Source organism: Anomaloglossus baeobatrachus, chromosome 5 (genome assembly GCF_048569485.1).
Source record: "Anomaloglossus baeobatrachus isolate aAnoBae1 chromosome 5, aAnoBae1.hap1, whole genome shotgun sequence".
Classification (NCBI taxonomy): Eukaryota; Metazoa; Chordata; class Amphibia; order Anura; family Aromobatidae; genus Anomaloglossus; species Anomaloglossus baeobatrachus.
The window spans coordinates 122,923,482-122,945,576 of record NC_134357.1 but is presented as its reverse complement, the minus strand read 5'-3'; the positions used below and the strand labels follow the sequence as shown (position 1 = coordinate 122,945,576).

Sequence of the window (22,095 nt, the reverse complement as noted above, 5' to 3'; positions counted from 1 at the left end):
TCAATTCTAGAGAATGATACGATGTGTTTGCGATCAACGGTTTTGCGTTCAATCCTGATCGCATGTAGCTGTCACACGCAGATACCTCACAAACGATGCCGGATGTGCGTCACTTACAACTTGACCCCAACGACGGATTGTGAGATATATTGAAGCGTGTGTAGCGGGCTTAACCTGTATGAGAAACCCTGACGAAGAACCAGTAATGTTGTGTTTGACAAAATAAATTCTCCTGGTGTTGTCTCCTTGATTGAACCTGAACAGAACAGAAGGAAACGAAGTATCCCCAGATAGCAAGTAAGTGAACGAACCCCAGACGTCCACTGGGCCCTCAATCTGCCTGTAGCAGGGCCAGGGGATCATATGACACACTGACCATGACTACAGTGTCCCCCTATGCCCCTGTTTACACTGGCACCACCTTGAGGATCTAGAAAGGCTGTCACCATTCACCCTTCCTGTCCAGACTCCAGACTGAACTTTTCTATCTGTCCTGCGCAACATTTTCTAGTTACACCCTTGGTTTTCACTGGTTAGTATTTACTTAATGATTGAAGCTTCACTTTTTGGAAAGTAAGCTGCCTTTAATGCAGCTGGTGATGCTAACCAGCAGAGAACAGGAGGATTGGTTGTCATGATTCTGATTTTAAAGAGTCATTATTTGCTATAGACATCATAGATTTCGGGCATGTTTCACCACCTCCTTTGCTTCATGTGGCTGTGAAAGGGGTTCAGATGAGTTCTAGAATGAAGATATTGTATGACACCCAAAACAAGATTTATTCTGCCCTGCTGTTATAAAAGGATCAGAAAGAAATATACTGTATAATAGACATTGTGGTTGATATATCTATATCAACATCTTAAGTCCGTCCATATTAATTGTGTGTATACCATAATCAAGATCAGTGGCGTAACTAGAGTTGGATGGGCCCCGGTGCAAAGTTTAGACCTGGGCCCCCCCTCCACATACACAGACACTTGGGGTAAGGCATACCTCCCAACTTTTAAAGAAGGAAAAGAAGGACAAGTTTTTAGGCCACGCCCCCTAACCACACCCATTTCACAGTCACGCCCATATCCACTCCCCATCCACACCCATTCAGCATGGACACGCAGGCAGCCGGCGGGCCTCCAGCATGGACTCGCAGGCAGCCGGCGGGCCTCCAGCATGGACACGCAGGCAGCCGGCGGGCCTCCAGCATGGACACGCAGGCAGCCGGCGGGCCTCCAGCATGGACACGCAGGCAGCCGGCGGGCCTCCAGCATGGACACGCAGGCAGCCGGCGGGCCTCCAGCATGGACACGCAGGCAGCCGGCGGGCCTCCAGCATGGACACGCAGGCAGCCGGCGGGCCTCCAGCATGGACACGCAGGCAGCCGGCGGGCCTCCAGCATGGACACGCAGGCAGCCGGCGGGCCTCCAGCATGGACACGCAGGCAGCCGGCGGGCCTCCAGCATGGACACGCAGGCAGCCGGCGGGCCTCCAGCATGGACACGCAGGCAGCCGGCGGGCCTCCAGCATGGACACGCAGGCAGCCGGCGGGCCTCCAGCATGGACACGCAGGCAGCCGGCGGGCCTCCAGCATGGACACGCAGGCAGCCGGCGGGCCTCCAGCATAGACACGCAGGCAGCCGGCGGGCCTCCAGCATGGACACGCAGGCAGCCGGCGGGCCTCCAGCATGGACACGCAGGCAGCCGGCGGGCCTCCAGCATGGACACGCAGGCAGCCGGCGGGCCTCCAGCATGGACACGCAGGCAGCCGGCGGGCCTCCAGCATGGACACGCAGGCAGCCGGCGGGCCTCCAGCATGGACACGCAGGCAGCCGGCGGGCCTCCAGCATGGACACGCAGGGAGCCACAGTGAGGCGGCCGGTCGCCCACACAGTGAGGTGGCCGGTCGCCTTCACAGACAGGTGGCAGGGGGGTGCCCGCACAGACAGGCAGCAGGGGGGCGCCCGCACAGACAGGCGGCAGGGGGGCGCCCGCACAGACAGGCGGCCGGGGGGCGCCCGCACAGACAGGCGGCCGGGGGGCGCCCGCACAGACAGGCGGCCGGCCGACCGCACAGACAGGCGGCCGGCCGACCGCACAGACAGGCGGCCGGCCGACCGCACAGAGAGGCTCCGGCCGGGGGTGAGGGGGGGGGAGGGAGGGAAATCAGCGCTGGGGAGATTTTACTGTACCAGCAGCAGCACAGGCAGCGCTCCTCTCTGTTATGCCACGTCTACTGGGATGGTAGGAGGGAAAAGCAGGGAGGCGGAGAGAGAGTGGGTGGGCGGAGCCCGGGAGCCGGCCGTCCCAATCGTGGCAACGGGACAAACAACGTAAAGCGTGAAAGTCCCGCTGTATCCGGGACGGTTGGGAGGTATGGGGTAAGGGATAATGACACTGACACTCGGGGTACAGGATAATGACGCTGACACTTGGCTCTCACCCACAGCACCCTGAAATCCCTCTATCAGCACCCAGCTTTCCTATGTTCTGATATTTATCTTGTCCTCAGCACCCAGCTTTCCCATATCAGAGCATGAGAAAGCTGGGTGCTGAGAGATGTATATCAGAACATGGGAAAGCTGGGTGCTGAGAGATGTATATCAGAACATGGGAAAGCTGGGTGCTGAGAGATGTATAGCAGAGCATGGGAAAGTTGGCTGCTGAGGGAAAGAGCCTTTTTCCCTCAGCACAAAACATTTCCATCCCATACTTGTATCTTTGTCCCCCCTGTATAAAGTTCTCAAAATACTATAACAGCCCCCACATAGCCTTCCAAATAATTGTATAAAGGGTCTCACATAACCCTTCATATATTAGAATGCAGATACATAGCCCTCCATATATTATAATGCACCCCCATAATCCTCCATGTATAAAGTAGCCCTTCAATTATAATGCATTTCCCATAGTTCTCCATGTATTAAAATTCACCCCATAGTTCTCCATATATTATACTGCACCACATAGTCCTCCATGTTTTATAATGCACTTCCATAGTCCATGTATAAGGTAGCCTCCATAGTCCTCCATATATTATAATGCAGCCCCCATAGTCCTATATGTATTATAACACAACCCCATAAAACTTCAGATGGTATTATGCAGCCCCATACTCCTCCATGTATAATTCACCCCTATATTCCATGTATAAGGTGTCCCTTCATTTTGTATTATACAGCCCCCCCCGACCTCCATTTTAATGCAGCCCTATAGACCTCCAGTATAATGCAGCCTCATAGACCTCTATGTATATTACACCTCTATATTCAATGTATAAGGTGTCCTTCATGTTTATTATGCAGCCTCACCAGGCCTCCATATATAATAATGCAGCCAACCTCTACAGGCCTCCATGTATAATATAGCAGCCAGCCTCCCAGGCCTCCATGTATAATATAGCAGCCAGCCTCCCCAGGCCTCCATGTATAATAATGCAGCCAGCCTCCCCAGGCCTCCATGTATAATAATGCAGCCAGCCTCCCCAGGCCTCCATGTATAATAATGCAGCCAGCCTCCCCAGGCCTCCATGTATAATAATGCAGCCAGCCTCCCCAGACCTCCATGTATAATAATGCAGCCAGCCTCCCCAGGCCTCATGTATAATAATGCAGCCAGCCTCCCCAGGCCTCCATGTATAATAATGCAGCCAGCCTCCCCAGGCCTCCATGTATAATAATGCAGCCAGCCTCCCCAGGCCTCCATGTATAATAATGCAGCCAGCCTCCCCAGACCTCCATGTATAATAATGCAGCCAGCCTCCCCAGACCTCCATGTATAATAATGCAGCCAGCCTCCCCAGGCCTCCATGTATAATAATGCAGCCAGCCTCCCCAGGCCTCCATGTATAATAATGCAGCCAGCCTCCCCAGGCCTCATGTATAATAATGCAGCCAGCCTCCCCAGGCCTCCATGTATAATAATGCAGCCAGCCTCCCCAGGCCTCCATGTATAATAATGCAGCCAGCCTCCCCAGGCCTCCATGTATAATAATGCAGCCAGCCTCCCCAGGCCTCCATGTATAATAATGCAGCCAGCCTCCCCAGGCCTCATGTATAATAATGCAGCCAGCCTCCCCAGGCCTCATGTATAATAATGCTGCCAGCCTCCCCAGGGCTCATGTATAATAATGCTGCCAGCCTCCCCAGGCCTCCATCTATAATAATGCTGCCAGCCTCCCCAGGCCTCCATGTACAGTATAATGCAGTCTCCCCAGGCCTCCATGTACAGTATCATGCAGCCTCCCCACCCCAGGCCTCCATGTACAGTATCATGCAGCCTCCCCACCCCAGGCCTCCATCTACAGTATCATGCAGCCTCCCCACCCCAGGCCTCCATGTACAGTATCATACAGCCTCCCCACCCCAGGCCTCCATGTACAGTATCATGCAGCCTCCCCACTCCAGGCCTCCATGTACAGTATCATGCAGCCTCCCCACCCCAGGCCTCCATGTACAGTATCATACAGCCTCCCCACCCCAGGCCTCCATGTACAGTATCATGCAGCCTCCCCACCCCAGGCCTCCATGTACAGTATCATGCAGCCTCCCCACCCCAGGCCTCCATGTACAGTATCATGCAGCCTCCCCACCCCAGGCCTCCATGTACAGTATCATACAGCCTCCCCACCCCAGGCCTCCATGTACAGTATCATGCAGCCTCCCCACCCCAGGCCTCCATGTACAGTATCATGCAGCCTCCCCACCCCAGGCCTCCATGTACAGTATCATACAGCCTCCCCACCCCAGGCCTCCATGTACAGTATCATGCAGCCTCCCCACCCCAGTTCTCCATGTACAGTATCATGCAGCCTCCCCACCCCAGGCCTCCATGTACAGTATCATGCAGCCTCCCCAACCCAGGCCTCCATCATGGAGGCCTGGGTTGGGGAGGCTGCATGATACTGTACATGGAGGCCTGGGGTGGGGAGGCTGCATGATACTGTACATGGAGGCCTGGGGTGGGGAGGCTGCATGATACTGTACATGGAGGCCTGGGGTGGGGAGGCTGCATGATACTGTACATGGAGGCCTGGGGTGGGGAGGCTGCATGATACTGTACATGGAGGCTCCATGTACAGTATCATGCAGCCTCCCCACCCCAGGCCTCCATGTACAGTATCATACAGCCTCCCCACCCCAGGCCTCCATGTACAGTATCATGCAGCCTCCCCACCCCAGGCCTCTGACCACCGTGTACTCACTTTATATATATAAAAAAAAAAAAAAACAAGTACTCACCGATCTTCTCCTTCCACTGCTGCTCTGTCCTGACGTCTCCTTGTTCCACTGCTGCTGTACTCCCTGCTCTCCTCCTTCCACTGCTGCTCGTCCTCCTCTCTCTCCCGGTGCTCCGGTCGGCGTCCTCCCTCCCTGCGCTCTGTGCACTCAGCACAGCAGTCGCACAGGAGTGACGTCACCGCGCAGGCACAGGGGGAGTATGATGATGCAGAGCGGCGCTGGCCGCTCTATGCTTCATTATTACTGTGCGCGGTGACGGGGGAGGGGGGCCCCGGTGCCGCCGCTGACATCGGGCAGGAGGGCCCGGTGTCGGGGGCGGCAGCGGGTCATATAGTGGGCGCGTGCACTGTGACAGATCAGCGCAGCTTCTTTCTCACTGCTGATCTGTCGGGTCCCCGCGGGCCCCAAACTGCCCGGGCCCGGTCGCGATGGCGACCGCTGCGACCGCGGTCGTTACGCCCCTGATCAAGATTTTCAATATTAAGCCAGTTTGGCCTTGTAAATAGAAACCAATTAGCATTTCCAGATGCTGTCATACTTAAAGAACACATTTCATTCTAAGACCATTTATAAATAGCTAGACAAGCCATGCCAAGCATACAAACATGGAGAGATATTCATCCCCTAAGGGTGCTTTCACACATCCGGATTTTTGCTCTGCGGCACAATACGGCGTTCTGCAGGAAAACCGCCACCGGCTTTTGTAATGTCGCGGGCGGGGAGGAGGGTGTCAGCACACCGCGCTCACCCCTTCTGCTCGGGTCCAGCAGTTGCTCCTGGTGGCTCGAGCCGTGGGCCGGATCCCGGGGTGTCTCGAGCGACACTCCTCGCCCGTGAGTGAAAGGGGGGTGTTTGTTGGGTGTGGGGATTGTTATAGTTCGTGACGCCACCCACGGTTGTGGTGATTGCACCACCGCTGCTCAGTGTGGGGGTCCCGGGGATGGTGATGCGGAGCAGCCAGGTGTTGTGTTGCCCCTCCGTGGGTAGGGGTTGGTGATCCCGGGGCCCGGTGATGAGATGTGAAGTGTAGGGCCTGGAGGGCGCAGGGACGCGGGGGCAGCGCTGTGCCTTGCGGCACTATGGTACTCACTCAGCCTGACACACGGACACAGTCTGTACGGTAAACCAACGGCTGGTAGGACGGTCCCACAGACGGCTGCACCTGCACTCCCGGTAGGTAACGGTGACGTTTCTCTTCCTTGCACCTGTGTTGACTGATGGTAGCGGTGGATTCCCTCCGGTTACCCGCTCCCCGGCTGCAATCTGGGCCGGAGGAGCTCTACACTTTGCCCGCAGGCGCTGGCCCTGGGGAAACTTGTGCCCTGGCGGTGGCGGTGTCTCCCCGGTAATGGTCGGGCTGTTGCCGTCAATCGGGACTTGGCTGTTGGGGGATCTGCGTCCCCGTCACTGACGGATTTGGCAAATTTGGCGACTCCTAGCCTTGCCGGGGTCCGAGAGGCCCCTGCCCTGGTGCTGACTGTCCTTCGGAACACTGCTCCAGACCACCGGGCACACAGCCAACGGGGTCCTTCCAGGAACTTCCAAACTGTCCCCCTCCAAACAGTCACCGCCGTCGCTGACCTTGCTGTTCTGGCCCTACACAAAGCTGGGCTCTCAGGCTTTCTTTCCTTCTGTCACTTTACTTGCTTCTTCCTCCTTTTCTACTCTCACTTTCACTTTCTTAACTCCTCCACTTTAGCTCCTCACTCCTGCTCCTCCCTGAGCTATCTCCTTCCACTTCCTCCTCCTGGACTCAACTGCCTGGTTTCTTCCTGCCTCCAGAGTTGTGAGCTCCTTGGTGGGCGGAGCCAACCGCCTGGCCCACCCCCTGGTGTGCATCATCAACCTCTGGAGGAAGGCAACAAGGATTTCTGGTTAGCAGGTGTGCCTACCTGGAGTGTGGGGTGTGGTGGTGTTGTGACCTGTGTCCCCTGGCTTGCCCAGGGCGACACATTCCCCCTTAGCAAAATGCAGACCGTCCGCGGGCTGCCGTCCTACACCGGTTTTATTTTTCTGCAAAAGGGGATAACAAGGGTTAATCAAACATCAATAACATTTTTAATCAAAAACTCTTCCCAAACGGGAGGCACATTTTCTTAAACGTTGCAACGGTATACGGTCACGGTTTCCGCTCTCTCCCACCCAAGCAACCTGGCCCTGATGCTGCCCCTAAAACCCAGGCAGCACCCCTTGACCCACAGTCCAGCACAAGTCACCCGAGCGGGATCTGTCCTTCCCCTCCAGAGGGTTGCCACCGGTTCCTTTGGTGGCTGGGCCCTGGCCTGCTCTGCTCAGGGCCCTCCCTCCAACCTGCCTCTCCGGAGGCGGTATTGCGGAAACGGTAACGGTACCCAACATATTTACAAGCCACTTAACGTTTGTGGTTGCCCTGCAGAGTTCACGGGCTTGTCCATGGATAGTTCCCATGCAAATTAAACTTTAACGGTCCCCACGGGGACAACGGTGCCGGCTCCAGCCGGTTGCAAATCACACGGTGAATCAGGTGAAGTACTCGCTCATTTTCATTTTCATCATTTCAAACTTTCAACTTTTTCAAACAAATACACAACACTCTTTTACATTTGCGGACCCCTTTCATTCATAGAACGGTCTCCCTGTACCTAAGTGGGGGTCTACCTAGGTTGGAACGGGTGGACCTTCGGGGCCCGGTGTCAGTGGTACTAGACAGTGGGGTAGAGGGAACAATCGGTTCCTCCTCCCGGCTATAGTGTGGAGCAGGCGGAGGTGCAGGGGGGCTGGGTACAGGTTCATCCCTGGGCACTGGCACGGGTTCTGGCTCACGGTTAACCGCTTCCACTACTTCTTCATCCACGGGTTGTGGGAACAGTATCACTGGAAGTATCACCGCGCCGTTCTGTGTAGGCCAGTTTGCTGGGAAGTCACCCATTACAGTGTGGATTACCTCTGCTGCCTTTTCCACTGGTGGAGAAACTGGTACTTCAGCTTCGGCTTTCAATACTGGGGGGCATTTTTTTAGATGGTCCCGAGAAACTGTGGCCAGGGTGCCCCCTTGGTCACGACTGATCTGGTAGGTTTTCCCATTGTCCCACTCGGTGGGTTGTACGACGTAAGGGACTTGCTCCCACTGGTCATCCAGTTTGTGGGCTTTTCTCTTCCGTTTCAGCACCACATCTCCTGGCTGGAAAGGACTTGCAGGCGCCTTCTGGTTGAACCGGTGCTCTTGCTGTTCTCGACTTCGACTGAGGTTTTTCTCTACATACTCCTGGATTTGCCGGTACTGGGCCCTCCTCCGACTCTCCCACTCTGCCGTCGAAGGGAGTGCTTCCGGAGCTTCCAACCCCATCTCCAGATCCACCGGCAGGCGGCCAGGCCGAGCCCTCATCAGATACGCTGGGGTGCACTTTGTCGAGCTGGTTGGGATATTATTGTACATGTCGACCAAGTCGGGTAACTTTTCCGGCCACATGTTCCGTTCTTCCAGCGGTAGCGTCTTGAGGAGCCCCAGGACCAAGTGATTCATTTTCTCGCACATGCCGTTGGTTTGGGCGTGGTACGGAGTGGTCCGGATCTTCTTGCAGCCGTACAACTGGCAGAATTCATGAAACACCTCTGCTTCAAAAGCCGGGCCTTGGTCAGTCAGCACCTTCTCGGGGTACCCATGAGGTCGGCAGAAATAAGCCTGGAACGCACGAGCAGCAGTTCGACCAGTCAGGTCCTTGACGGGGACTACCACCATAAATCTTGAGTAGTGGTCTACCATGGTCAATGCGTAGGTGTACCCACTTCGGCTAGGGGTGAGCTTAACATGGTCTAGGGCGACCAGTTCCAGCGGCTGATGGGTGACGATGGGATGTAACGGTGCCCTCTGGCTAGTCTCGTCCTTTCTCCTCAGCGTACAAGGACCGCACTCTCGGCACCAGGCTTCCACCGATTCACGCATCCCACTCCAATAGAACCGCTCCCTCAACAGCATCTCCAGCTTCTTCCACCCGAAGTGGCCAGCACCATCATGGTATGCCCGCAGTACAGTAGCGACATCAGCCTGAGGAACGATCAACTGGCATATTTTCTCATGGGTCTTCGGGTTGATCAGCTCACGGTACAGCCTCCCTTGGTGTAGGTAAAGCCGTTTCCGTTCCTTCCACAAGCGTTGGGCTTCGGCTGGAGCGCTAGGGTCCATTCCCATGACGCCTTGTTCCACCAGAGTCTTGACAAGGCGGACAGCCGGCGCTTGGTCCTGGGCGTCCTGCCACTCTTGACTGGGCCGCGGGTCCAGATCCACCCTTTGCTGACATACCTGTACCCTCTCAGTAGGCGGCTGGTGAAACGCAGGCAGCTCAATCTCCTCGAGGTCGTCGTCCTCACACCCCTCTTCTGACAAATGGGGCATCCAGGAGAGTGCATCTGCATTGATGTTGACACGACCAGCTCGGTACTTTATGGTGAAATCATAGTTGGCTAACCGGGCTACCCACCGCTGCTCCAGCGCGCCCAACTTGGCCGTGTTCAGGTGAGTTAACGGATTGTTGTCCGTAAACGCGGTGAATTTTGCTGCCGCCAGGTAGTGGCGGAACCGCTCTGTGATAGCCCACACCAACGCCAATAGCTCGAGCTTGAAGGAGCTATAGTTCTCAGGGTTCCTTTCGGTCGGCCGGAGTTTTCGGCTGGCGTAGGCAATCACCTTCTCCTTTCCATCCTGGACCTGGGACAAGACCGCTCCTAGCCCCACGTTACTGGCGTCTGTGTGGAGAATGAACGGGCGCCCATAGTCAGGGTACGCCAAGACCTCTTCTCCGGTCAAGGCCGCCTTCAACTGGCCAAAGGACTCCTCATGCTTGTCCTCCCACAACAGTGGGGCTCCAATGGGTCTACCACCTTTGGTCTGTCCCGCGAGGAGATCTTGCATGGGGGCAGCCATCTTCGTGTACCCCTTTATAAAACGCCGATAGTACCCTACCAGACCCAGGAACTGCCTTACTTCCCTCACTGTGGTTGGTCTTGGCCAGCTCTGGATGGCAGTGATCTTCTCAGGGTCGGGGGCAACACCATCCGCACTCACCACATGTCCTAGATACTGCACCCTGGGTTTCAGCAGATGGCACTTCAAGGGCTTCAACTTCATCCCGAACTTGGCAAGGGACGCGAACACCTCGGCCAGGTGCTCCAGATGGGCTTCATACGTCTGGGAATAAACAATCACATCATCCAAATACAGCAGGACGGTCTCGAAGTTTAAATGTCCCAAACAGCACTCCATCAACCGTTGGAAGGTCCCGGGGGCATTGCACAGCCCAAACGGCATGCTATTGAATTCGCAGAGCCCCATCGGGGTGGTGAAGGCGGTCTTCTCCCGGTCCTCGGGGGCCACGGCCACTTGCCAGTATCCGCTGGTGAGGTCAAGGGTCGAGAAGTAGTTTGCAGTTCTCAGTGCAGCCAAAGATTCTTCAATACGAGGCAATGGATAGGCATCTTTATGGGTTATCTGGTTGATCTTCCGGTAGTCCACACACATCCGCATGGTACCATCCTTCTTCTTGACCAGTACCAACGGAGCGGCCCAGGGACTACAACTGTCCCGAATAACCCCTGCCTCCTTCATATTCTTCAACATATCTTTGGCACACTGGTAATGTGCAGGGGGAATAGGTCTATACCTCTCTTTGATAGGGGGATGTTCACCCGTGGGAATGTGGTGTTGGACCCCCTTGATCTGCCCAAAGTCTAGGGGGTGCTTACTGAAAACCTGTTCGTACTCCTGCACTACCCGGTGTACCCCTGCCCTGTGATGTGTAGGGGTATCATCAGTGCCCACATGTAGCTGTTGGTGCCACTCCTTGGTGTCCCCCTGGGGTGGGGAAGTGCTGGTGGTAGGTGGGAGTGTGGATGGACGGGCTTCCTGGATAGTGTGAGGGTCCAGGGTGAGCAGTTTGGCAATGGTGGCATACCGGGGGAGCCTGACTTCTTCCTCCCCACAGTTCAACACTCTCACAGGCACTCTCCCTTTCTTCACATCTACCACCCCTCGGGCGGCCACTACAGTGGGCCAGTGCTCGGAAGGCATGGGCTCCATCATCGCAGGGTAGTCACGCCCCTGAGGCCCTACTGCTGCCCTACACCAGATCATCATCTCACTCCTAGGGGGCACAGTCAATGGAGCAACATCCATCACTCGCACTCCACCAATCTCCCCTCCGGTTGAGCTTACATGCTGGCGGTACATCAGGGCGCGGATCTCACGCTGCACAGCCCTCTGCCGGCTCCCCGCCGCCGTGGCGGCTAGCCGTTGCAAAAGGTTCAACACATCAGCCATGCAGTGTTCCATCACATTGGTTCCCAGCACTATTTTCGGGTTATGATCACTGGGTTCATTCATGATCACAATCATGCCCTGATGTTGCAGTTCAGCTTGCCCCACTGTCATAGCCACTTCTTTATACCCCACCTGGGTCAATGGAAGTCCATTAGCGGCAATCAAATTTATACTAGGGTCTGGAGGCGCCAGCTCGTCTGTGGCCCAATACTGCTGATACAACGTGTACGGTATGGTAGTTACCTGTGATCCAGTGTCCAAGAGAGCCATCACTGGTATGCCGTCCACAGCCACGGGGATGATAGGGCGGGCCCCGACATATCGGTCTCGCCAGTCCGGGGGGCCACGGTGTTCTACTCCTGAGGATTGGCCCGGGGCCCCAGGGGTTGCTCATTTAACGGGCACTGTCGGTAATAATGGCCCGGCTTACGGCACTTGTAGCAGATTGGAGGTCTGCTCCGCGGGTTGTTAACGCTTCTCCGCTGCATCCAGGGAACATCTTCGGGACTGTCAGCGAGCTGTATCTGCGCTGGAGGCTGGGATCTGGTCAGAGGTTGCAGTGCAGCAAGGATTTTGGCAAGGTCTCCGTCCAGGCGACGGACCTGGGCGGCCAACTCTTCGACGGTGCTGCTCGGGGCTGCAGGCATTACAGAGGTTGGTTTGGCTGAGGCCGCCATAACAGGAGCCGTCTCGACGGGCCACGGGACGGGTTCCAGAACTTCAGCAGCTAGGGGCTGTAGTGCTTTAATAGCCCGCTCCTTTAACACAGCGAAGTCCACATCAGGGTGTTCTAGGGCCCACAGCCGGAGTTGTTTACGATCCTCAGGGGACCTCATCCCCTGCGTAAATTGCTCCACTAACATCTTGTTGCTATCCGCCTCATTAATAGAGTTCACCCGCTTCAGCGTGCGGAGGGCGGTCTGCAGACGTAGAGCATAGTCCCGAATGCTATCCCCAGCTCGTTGCCGGCACTGGTAAAACTGCATCCTCAGCTCAGCTTCGGTCCGGGTCTCGAAGGCAGTCTGTAGCCTCTCGAAGATGGCGGCTACAGAGAGCCGGTCCCCCTCGGCCCAGGTCTCCGCTTCCTGCTCCGCCGCACCGGTTAACTGGCCTAGCACTATCGCCGCACGTTGCTTATCAGTCAGGGGATACAGCTCTAGCAACGGATTAAGCTTCTTCCGGAAAGCCTGTAGGGCATCCGGTTTCCCGTCATACTGCGGTATCCAGGCAGCTCCGGGTGCATAGGGCAAGGAAAACGGCATGACCTGAGCAAGCGCGGGGGCCGCGGCACCTCCCGCCGGTACAACCGGGACTTGGGCAGGCCCATTCCCATCCGCGTGTGCCGCTGCGGCTGCGACCACCGCTCCTCCAGCGGCTCCGTCGGGCGCAGACATCTTGTTTCCGTCCCCCTTAGCTCTTTCCGGCCCCTCCTCTCTCGGGGCGGGGTTTTGGCCTTCGCGCTTCTACTGCTCGAGAAGACGCTCGAGCGGGAACTTTTCGCGCCAAAGATGGCGGCTTCTGAAATTTTCCTGCCGGATGCCTCCGGCGGTAACAAGGCGCACCTCTACCTGACGGCAGAGCGGTAAGATCCTGTTCGTGACGCCAAGTTGTCGCGGGCGGGGAGGAGGGTGTCAGCACACCGCGCTCACCCCTTCTGCTCGGGTCCGGCAGTTGCTCCTGGTGGCTCGAGCCGTGGGCCGGATCCCGGGGTGTCTCGAGCGACACTCCTCGCCCGTGAGTGAAAGGGGGGTGTTTGTTGGGTGTGGGGATTGTTATAGTTCGTGACGCCACCCACGGTTGTGGTGATTGCACCACCGCTGCTCAGTGTGGCGGTCCCGGGGATGGTGATGCGGAGCAGCCAGGTGTTGTGTTGCCCCTCCGTGGGTAGGGGTTGGTGATCCCGGGGCCTGGTGATGAGATGTGAAGTGTAGGGCCTGGAGGGCGCAGGGACGCGGGGGCAGCGCTGTGCCTTGCGGCACTATGGTACTCACTCAGCCTGACACACGGACACAGTCTGTACGGTAAACCAACGGCTGGTAGGACGGTCCCACAGACGGCTGCACCTGCACTCCCGGTAGGTAACGGTGACGTTTCTCTTCCTTGCACCTGTGTTGACTGATGGTAGCGGTGGATTCCCTCCGGTTACCCGCTCCCCGGCTGCAATCTGGGCCGGAGGAGCTCTACACTTTGCCCGCAGGCGCTGGCCCTGGGGAAACTTGTGCCCTGGCGGTGGCGGTGTCTCCCCGGTAATGGTCGGGCTGTTGCCGTCAATCGGGACTTGGCTGTTGGGGGATCTGCGTCCCCGTCACTGACGGATTTGGCAAATTTGGCGACTCCTAGCCTTGCCGGGGTCCGAGAGGCCCCTGCCCTGGTGCTGACTGTCCTTCGGAACACTGCTCCAGACCACCGGGCACACAGCCAACGGGGTCCTTCCAGGAACTTCCAAACTGTCCCCCTCCAAACAGTCACCGCCGTCGCTGACCTTGCTGTTCTGGCCCTACACAAAGCTGGGCTCTCAGGCTTTCTTTCCTTCTGTCACTTTACTTGCTTCTTCCTCCTTTTCTACTCTCACTTTCACTTTCTTAACTCCTCCACTTTAGCTCCTCACTCCTGCTCCTCCCTGAGCTATCTCCTTCCACTTCCTCCTCCTGGACTCAACTGCCTGGTTTCTTCCTGCCTCCAGAGTTGTGAGCTCCTTGGTGGGCGGAGCCAACCGCCTGGCCCACCCCCTGGTGTGCATCATCAACCTCTGGAGGAAGGCAACAAGGATTTCTGGTTAGCAGGTGTGCCTACCTGGAGTGTGGGGTGTGGTGGTGTTGTGACCTGTGTCCCCTGGCTTGCCCAGGGCGACACAGTAACGCCAGTTGCGGTTTTTTTTTGCATAGACTTACATTAGTGCCGTATTGTGCCGCAGGGGCTTGCGTTCGGTCCGGTTTTGGCCGCATGCGGCAGATTTAGCCGATGCGGCGGCCGGATCGAACGTCCCCTGCAACATTTTTTGCTCCGGCAAAAAACACCGCATTGCGCCGCATCCGGCCGCTGCGGCGCATTTTTCAATGCATACCTATGGAGGCCGGATGCGGCGCGATGCGGAAAAAAACGCATCCGGGGTCTCCGCATGCGGTTTTTTACACTGCGCATGCTCAGTAGCATGCCGCAACCGGAAAACAACGGACGGGCCGCATGTAAAAACTTATGCAAAGGATGCGGTGTTTTCGCCGCATCCGTTGCATAGTTTTCACAGCCGGATTGAGCCGCAGGGCTCAAACCGGATGTGTGAAAGTAGCCTTAGATGGTTCATTTGCAAACAGCTTCATTAACATTTCTTCTTGGGCTTCCAGTAGATCAATATTTGATTTCCACTGTACTTTGTATACTGGCAGTGTAGCAGAATCTATACTAATCTCTAATCCTCTAACCAGTCTCTCTTTTCAAGACTAATGACAAAATGTAAGGTTAGGTAATTCACACTACACATGTTCTATATTACTGAGAAAAGACCATTTACATGTGAAACTACACTCCACTGGTTTGTATGCATCATGTCTTGTTCTGTGTAACTTATTGCATTAAAGATACTTAAAAAAGGCCACTGTGAGCCAAATTAGGGAATAATAAAACATCAATCACATATATAAATGTCCTCCTGTGTTTCATCTATTTCAAAGTTGAGGACATTTGGTCAATATTATTGGTTATGTTGGGCGCATTCAATCCGTGGTAGCCAAGATTTACATTTGTAATAATGAACAGTGGACAGTAAAGCACCTTAGCTGAGAATCACAAAAATATGAAAGTTCTGTTTGTTTAGTTACTGTTGTTGTAGAGGCACTGGGGCTGAGAAAAAAGGTTTCATTAGTGGTGGCTCCAGCTCGAGACTTTTTATACCATAAATAGCAATTAGAGCTGTATACTCTTGTGATCTGATGACATATCCATATGGTGAACTTAGGATAGGTCATAAATATGAGATGTGGGGGTCCGACTTCCGACACACTCACCTATCAGCTCTGATCACTGTAGCCCTGGCAGTAGCCAGATGTAAACAGTGAAAAGAGCTGTACTGCTGCTGAATAAGCACTGTTCTGCAGTACATAGCACCATCTGCTACATATTGAACATAGCTGCTTAGTGCAGCTCAGTTCAATTTTACATCCAGCCACCACAGGAGCAAACAACATCTGATTGGTGGAAGTGTTGGGCACTCACTGATCTGATATTAATGACCTATCTGAACTACAAGTCAACAATACCAATTTTGGAGGACTTAGACTATCTCCTTTTCTGACTGAGCACTCATTCCATCCATCTTTAGATTAATGCTGGATCCTACCTACTCATAAATTGTAGGCTTTTAGTCTCTGAGAGGCATGATATTGGGTTAGGGTCCCGTCAAACAAGGAAGCCTTGCCACTACTGAAGGGCTCACATGAATTTTCCAATTGATGTGCTATGTACCTACATGTTTATATGTATACTAGAAGGTGGCCCGATTCTACGCATCGGGTATTCTAGAATTTACGTATTGTGTAGTTCATGTATGATTTTTGTTATATATATATATAGATGTTGTTGTGTGTAGTTACCAAGTGTTTGTGTAGGGCGCTGTACATGTTCTGGGTGTTGTCTGGGTGTGGCGGGGGGTGAGAGCGGTGTTGTTTGTGTGTTGCGTTGTGTGTGTTGCGTGTGTTGCGTTGTTTGTGGAGCGCTGTGCGTCTGTAGCATTGTGTGTGTGTTGCGTGGTTTGTGTGTGTTTTGGGGGAGGTATGTTTTGTGCAGTGTGTGTGTTGCGCGGTATGTGCGTATATTTATGTATGCCGCGGTGTTTGTGTGTTGGGTGTTGTGTGTGTGCAGCGTTGTCTGTGTGTGTGAGTGTCTGTGTAGGGCGGTGTTTGTGTTTCCCAGTGTGTGTGTGTTGTGCAGTGCACGTGTGTGTGTGTGTTGGGGGGAGGTGTGCACCTCCCATCGTGCTCCATCCCCCATGCTGCGCACCCCCCATCGTGCTCCATCCCCCATGCTGCGCACCCCCCATCGTGCTCAATCCCCCAAGCTGCGCACCCCCATCGTGCTCCATCCCCTAAGCTGCGCACCCCCCATCGTGCTCCATCCCCTAAGCTGCGCACCCCCCATCGTGCTCCATCCCCCATGCTGCGCACCCCCCATCGTGCTCCATCTCCCATGCTGCGCACTCCCCATCGTGCTCCATCCGCCATGCTGCGCACTCCCAAACGTGCTCCATCTCCCATGCTGCGCACTCCCCATCGTGCTCCATCCGCCATGCTGCGCACTCCCAAACGTGCTCCATCCGCCATGCTGCGCACTCCCAAACGTGCTCCATCCACCATGCTGCGCACTCCCAAACGTGCTCCATCCGCCATGCTGCGCACTCCGAAACGTGCTCGATCCGCCATGCTGCGCACTCCCAAACGTGCTCCATCCGCCATGCTGTGCACTCCCAAACGTGCTCCATCCGCCATGCTGCGCACTCCCAAACGTGCTCCATCCGCCATGCTGCGCACTCCCAAACGTGCTCCATCCGCCATGCTGCGCACTCCCAAACGTGGTCCATCCGCCATGCTGCGCACTCCCAAACGTGGTCCATCTGCCATGCTGCGCACTCCCAAACGTGGTCCATCCTCTCTGCCCGCAGCATCAGCCTCTGTGCCCGCAGCATCAGCCTCTGTGCCCGCAGCATCAGCCTCTCTGCCCGCAGCATCAGCCTTTCTGCCCGCAGCATCAGCCTCTGTGCCCGCAGCATCAGCCTCTCTGCCCGCAGCATCAGCCTCTCTGCCCGCAGCATCAGCCTCTGTGCCCGCAGCATCAGCCTCTGTGCCCGCAGCATCAGCCTCTGTGCCCGCAGCATCAGCCTCTCTGCCCGCAGCATCAGCCTCTGTGCCCGCAGCATCAGCCTCTGTGCCCGCAGCATCAGCCTCTGTGCCCGCAGCATCAGCCTCTGTTCCCGCAGCATCAGCCTTTCAGCCCGCAGCATCAGCCTCTCTGCCCGCAGCATCAGCCTCTATGCCCACAGCATCAGCCTTTTCTGTCCCCAGCATCAGCCTCTCTCCTCCCAGCCTACCCCAGCCTCAGCCTCCCCCAACATCAGCCTCTCTTCTCTCAGCCTCCACCCTCCCAGCCTTCCCCAGGATCAGCCTCTCTCCTCCCAGCCTCCTCCAGCACGCCGTGCTCCTCTGCCGACACTCACAGATCCGATCGTATACACTCACACACACACCCACACACACACACACCCACCCAATCGCATACACTCACACCCACCCGATCGCATACACTCACGCACACACACATTGACGATATTACACATACGCGCTCATACTCACAACATCCGGAGATACCACATGCTTCTGGCCATGTGATCCTACGGCAGGTCCTGAAAGCTCACAGCACAGTATCGCGGCCGAGAAGCAAGCGATATCCCAGGATGTTGTGAGTGTGTGGATGTGATGTGTGTGTGAGGTGTGTGTGAGAGTGAGTGTGATGTGTGTGTGTGTGTGTGTGTGTGTGTACTCACCTGGGGCTCCGTGTCAGTTGGGAGAATGCGTGTGGGGGGTGGGGCCAGAGCGAGCGTGCATTGCGTGCGGGGGGCGGGGCCAGAGCGAGTGTGCATTGCGTGAGGGGGGCGGGGCCTGCAGAGAGCCAGGGCGAGAGGCCAATCCGTGGGGGGGGGGGGCGGGGCCATGGCGAACCCAGCGGCCAATCAGCTTTGTGTCACCGTAAGGACATGTTACCGTGACACAATTTTGGAGCATGACTGACAGACAGACAGAATAAGGCAATTATATATATAGATTTCATAGAGCAGTAGTGCAGTTTCAATTTCATATGTTCAATGTTCACATAGATCTTGGTGCTTGCAGAGTGCTGCTCTACTCTTTTGTGTACTGTATATACTATGTAGTCATAGCAGCTTACACCTATTCACACTTGCTTTATTCTGTTTAAAAGGTACTGGTCAGTTTTTTGTATTTACTATTTGAGGACTTTCCCTACCTCTTTTTCTGGGATGCTTGGTCCACTCCCGTCTAATCCGCTATCTGTCAGATAACTCTCCTCGACCCTCCACAATACATTTTACACTCCTTACACTCTACTGAAAGTGCGCTAACTAAAGTCTCTAATAATCTAATAACAGCTAAATCTAATAGTCACTACTCCCTGCTGATTCTCCTAGAACTCACTGCTGCATTTAACACCGTGAATCACCAGTTCCTCCTCACTATGCTCTGCTCTTTCGGGCTCTAGGACACCATTCTCTCCTGGTTCTACTCCTACGGTACCTCTCTGACCTCTCCTTCACTGTATCTTTTGCTGGCTCCTCTTGCTCTCCTCTGACCCTTATGGTCCGGTTTCCTCAGGGTTCAGTCCTAGACCTCCTTCTCTTCTCTCTATATACTGCCCTTATTGGACAAACCATCAGCAGATTTGGTTTTCAGTACCATCTTTATGCTGATGACACCCAACTGTATACATCATCTCCTGACATCACCCCTGTATTATTACAAAATACCAGTAATTGTCTGCCTGCTGCCTCCAACATCATGTCCTCCCTCTATCTAAAACTGAACTTGTCAAAAACTGAACGTCTCCTGTTTCCTCCCTCTCCTAACCTTCCCAAACCCAAAATAAGCATTTCTGTGTGTAGCTCTACCATTACGCCTCAAGAGCACGCCCGCTGTCTTGGGGTTATATTTGACTGAGATCTCTCCTTCACTCCCCACATCCATTCACTCACTTGCTCATGTCACCCTCACCTCAAAAACATCTCTAGAATTTGAACTTTTCTTACGGTTGATTCTGCAAAAACTATGACTTCGGAATGTCTGACTAAAGGCCTTGACCTCCACCCAACATCCCCCTACCCCCCCCCAGGGTTCTTATCTAAAATAAACACAAACACTGCGTGACATTGGATATAAAGGCCACAGCAGCCCCATTTATTATTAACAAAAACATAAACCATGTAACAAACAATTCTTCATTGAAGAACCCTCGAAAAAAGGAGGGGGGGGGTACCTGAAGGTTAACCAAAATGTTCCTTGCAACATCAGCCCACCTCCTGACCCTCAGCCGCAACACACCGACTCGAGAGCCCAAGCCAGATGTTGCCCACACCATGTCCTGCTGAGACTCAACCCAGCAGGACCCGTTTACCAAACATTGCACCGCTAGAGGTAACCCACTCCGGAACTGGGTTCCGTCCTCTCCTCTGTGCAAACCCCCACCTTCAGACACCCCCCTCCTTTCCGCTGCTGCGACAAATACGATCTTCCTCCTCTTCCTCGTCGATGTCGAATCCAAAATCAGGGCGGGCGGGCGGGAACGATTCCAGTCACTGTCCAGGTAGGAATGGCCCACCCCCCTCTGACCTGCCCTATATACGACCCCCTATAGCACCACCCCCTGACCAATCACACTGACCCCTGATCCTAACTGACCCTTAGCACCACCCCCAAATTTCGCGCTCAAACTGACTTTCTCCATTAACCCCTGATTAACCCTATGGCCTGGCATCCCTCCTAGTCATGTAGCCCTCCCTTGAGCCCCTTTGGGGCAGCAGTCCGGGCTCTTCCTTTATCGCTACTCTTATTCATTCTCATCTGGATTACTGTAATTCTCTACTAAGTGGTCTCCTTGTTACTAAACTCTACCCTCTCCAATCCACCCTGAATGCTACAGCCAGGATTATTTTCGTATCCAATCGCTTCACTGATGCCTCTGCTCTGTGCCAGTCATTTCACTGGTTGCCTATCCGCTACAGAGTCCAATATAAACTTATCACACTCACCAACAAAGCGCTCCACAGATCTGCACCTACCTACGGTACATCACCTCTCTCATCTCTGTCTATCACTTAACCCGTATCTTCCATTCTGCTAATGACCTATGACTGACATCCTCAATAATTTGAACCTCCCACTCCCATCTCCAAGATTTCTTGTGAGCTGCGCCAATGTTCAGGAACACACTACCAAGAACAATTTGATTCATTCCCAATGTCCACACTTTTAAGTGGGCCTTAAAAATGCATTTCTTGAGACCAGCCTATGACCTCACCTCACTCATCTAACTATTTCTATTCTGGCCTTTACTAAATTTTCTTCCAATTCCTGTCCCCAGTATCTGCTGGTTGCATTTTTCTTCATGTACTTTTTTACACTCTATACTTGTATGAATTCTGGATGGTGACTGGTCCACACAGCTGGATTTGAATCCCCTATTATATTGATGGCAGGACCATATATGACAAGCTTTTCCTCGCCTCCCCAGTTTTTACCTTTTGTGCCTCCCCTATTTCCTCATAGATTGTAAGCCCTCACTCCTCCTGGTATCTGAATTTTGTTATTCTGTAATGTCTGATATTGTATGTACATGTCTCCTCTGAATTTTAAAGTGCTGCAAAATATGTTGTTGCTATTTAAATAACAAATTACTATTATTTCTAACTGAGCACTCCTCCTGCAGCCTAAGGGTATCTTTTGATTAATTCTGGATCCTACCTGCCCAGAAATGTATTGGCTTGCCTTGGAAAGGCATGATATTAGGTTAGAGTCCTATCAAAAAAGGATGCCTTGCTGCGGCTGCGGGGTTCTCATGAATTGGCTAATTTATAAGTACAGTATATTTCATATAGCAATAATGTAGCTCTAGTTCATATGTTCAATGTTCACATATATCTTGGCACTTTCAGAGTGCTGCAGTACTCTTTTATCAACATCATATTAGCGAACAATGTATGGCTACAATGATATGCGTCTTTGGAAAAAATTCAATTATCATAAGAGTATAACTATCCAAACTTTACCTAATTAATGCTTTTTCTCCAAAGTAATCACCAACTCCTAAGGATTTGATTTCTTGCTGTTCTTGAGACCCTTCCACTGCTTGAGTCACACACACCTAGACAAAAAAAGCATAAAATCGGTAAAGTGACAAACACCATCCTTCAGCTTATTTGTATGCTCCCGCTATGTTCGCAATAGTTGAGTCATGCACTTTGTAATCTTTTGGCCTGCTGCCTTGTAATTAATCAATTTGAAGGTCTTAAGCTATTGAACTTTATATTGTTTAGAAGCACCGGTAGTAGGAGCATTAACGGCATAAAGCATTGTTTTGTTTGTTCCTGCCCATGGTTAGTAAGGCTGTTTTGTTCTTTAATGAGCTAAATTTATATTTCATCATTGAGAAAATCAGCTTCTATGAGAACAGAGCAGTTGCCAGATGAGTCTACAACATAATGTTTACAGGGAATCCCGAGAGCCTGCACTTGCAGGTCTGTTCATGCCTATTTGGATCTTTTATTTTCATGTAGAAAATCTCCTCAAATTCAAGCAGACTCTTAATTACTTAAATGAGAAACTGGCGTATCACTGGCAAAAGTGAGAGCCAACCACATTTAATTTGTATCAACACCAGAAGGGGCTGTGTTTCAATATGAGCGGCTTAAAAAGTCAGCTCTAATTCCAATCACTGCCAACAAATAGGTCTGCAGCAAAGAAGGAGATTGCTATCTCATCCACTGTAATGATTAGCAACTGGTTTGCCAGCTGTCC

General features: G+C 53.7%; 1 protein-coding gene across 1 annotated transcript in view; it reads right to left on the bottom strand.

The window, feature by feature from the left end:
* The window catches only part of LOC142310954 (cGMP-dependent protein kinase 2-like), a 321,185-nt gene that overhangs the window by 138,463 nt on the left and 160,627 nt on the right, over nucleotides 1-22,095 (bottom strand). Inside the window, exon 8 of the mRNA XM_075348830.1 lies at nucleotides 21,348-21,442. Coding sequence (XP_075204945.1) covers nucleotides 21,348-21,442 — 95 coding nt within the window. The remainder of the gene's footprint in view (nucleotides 1-21,347; nucleotides 21,443-22,095) is intronic.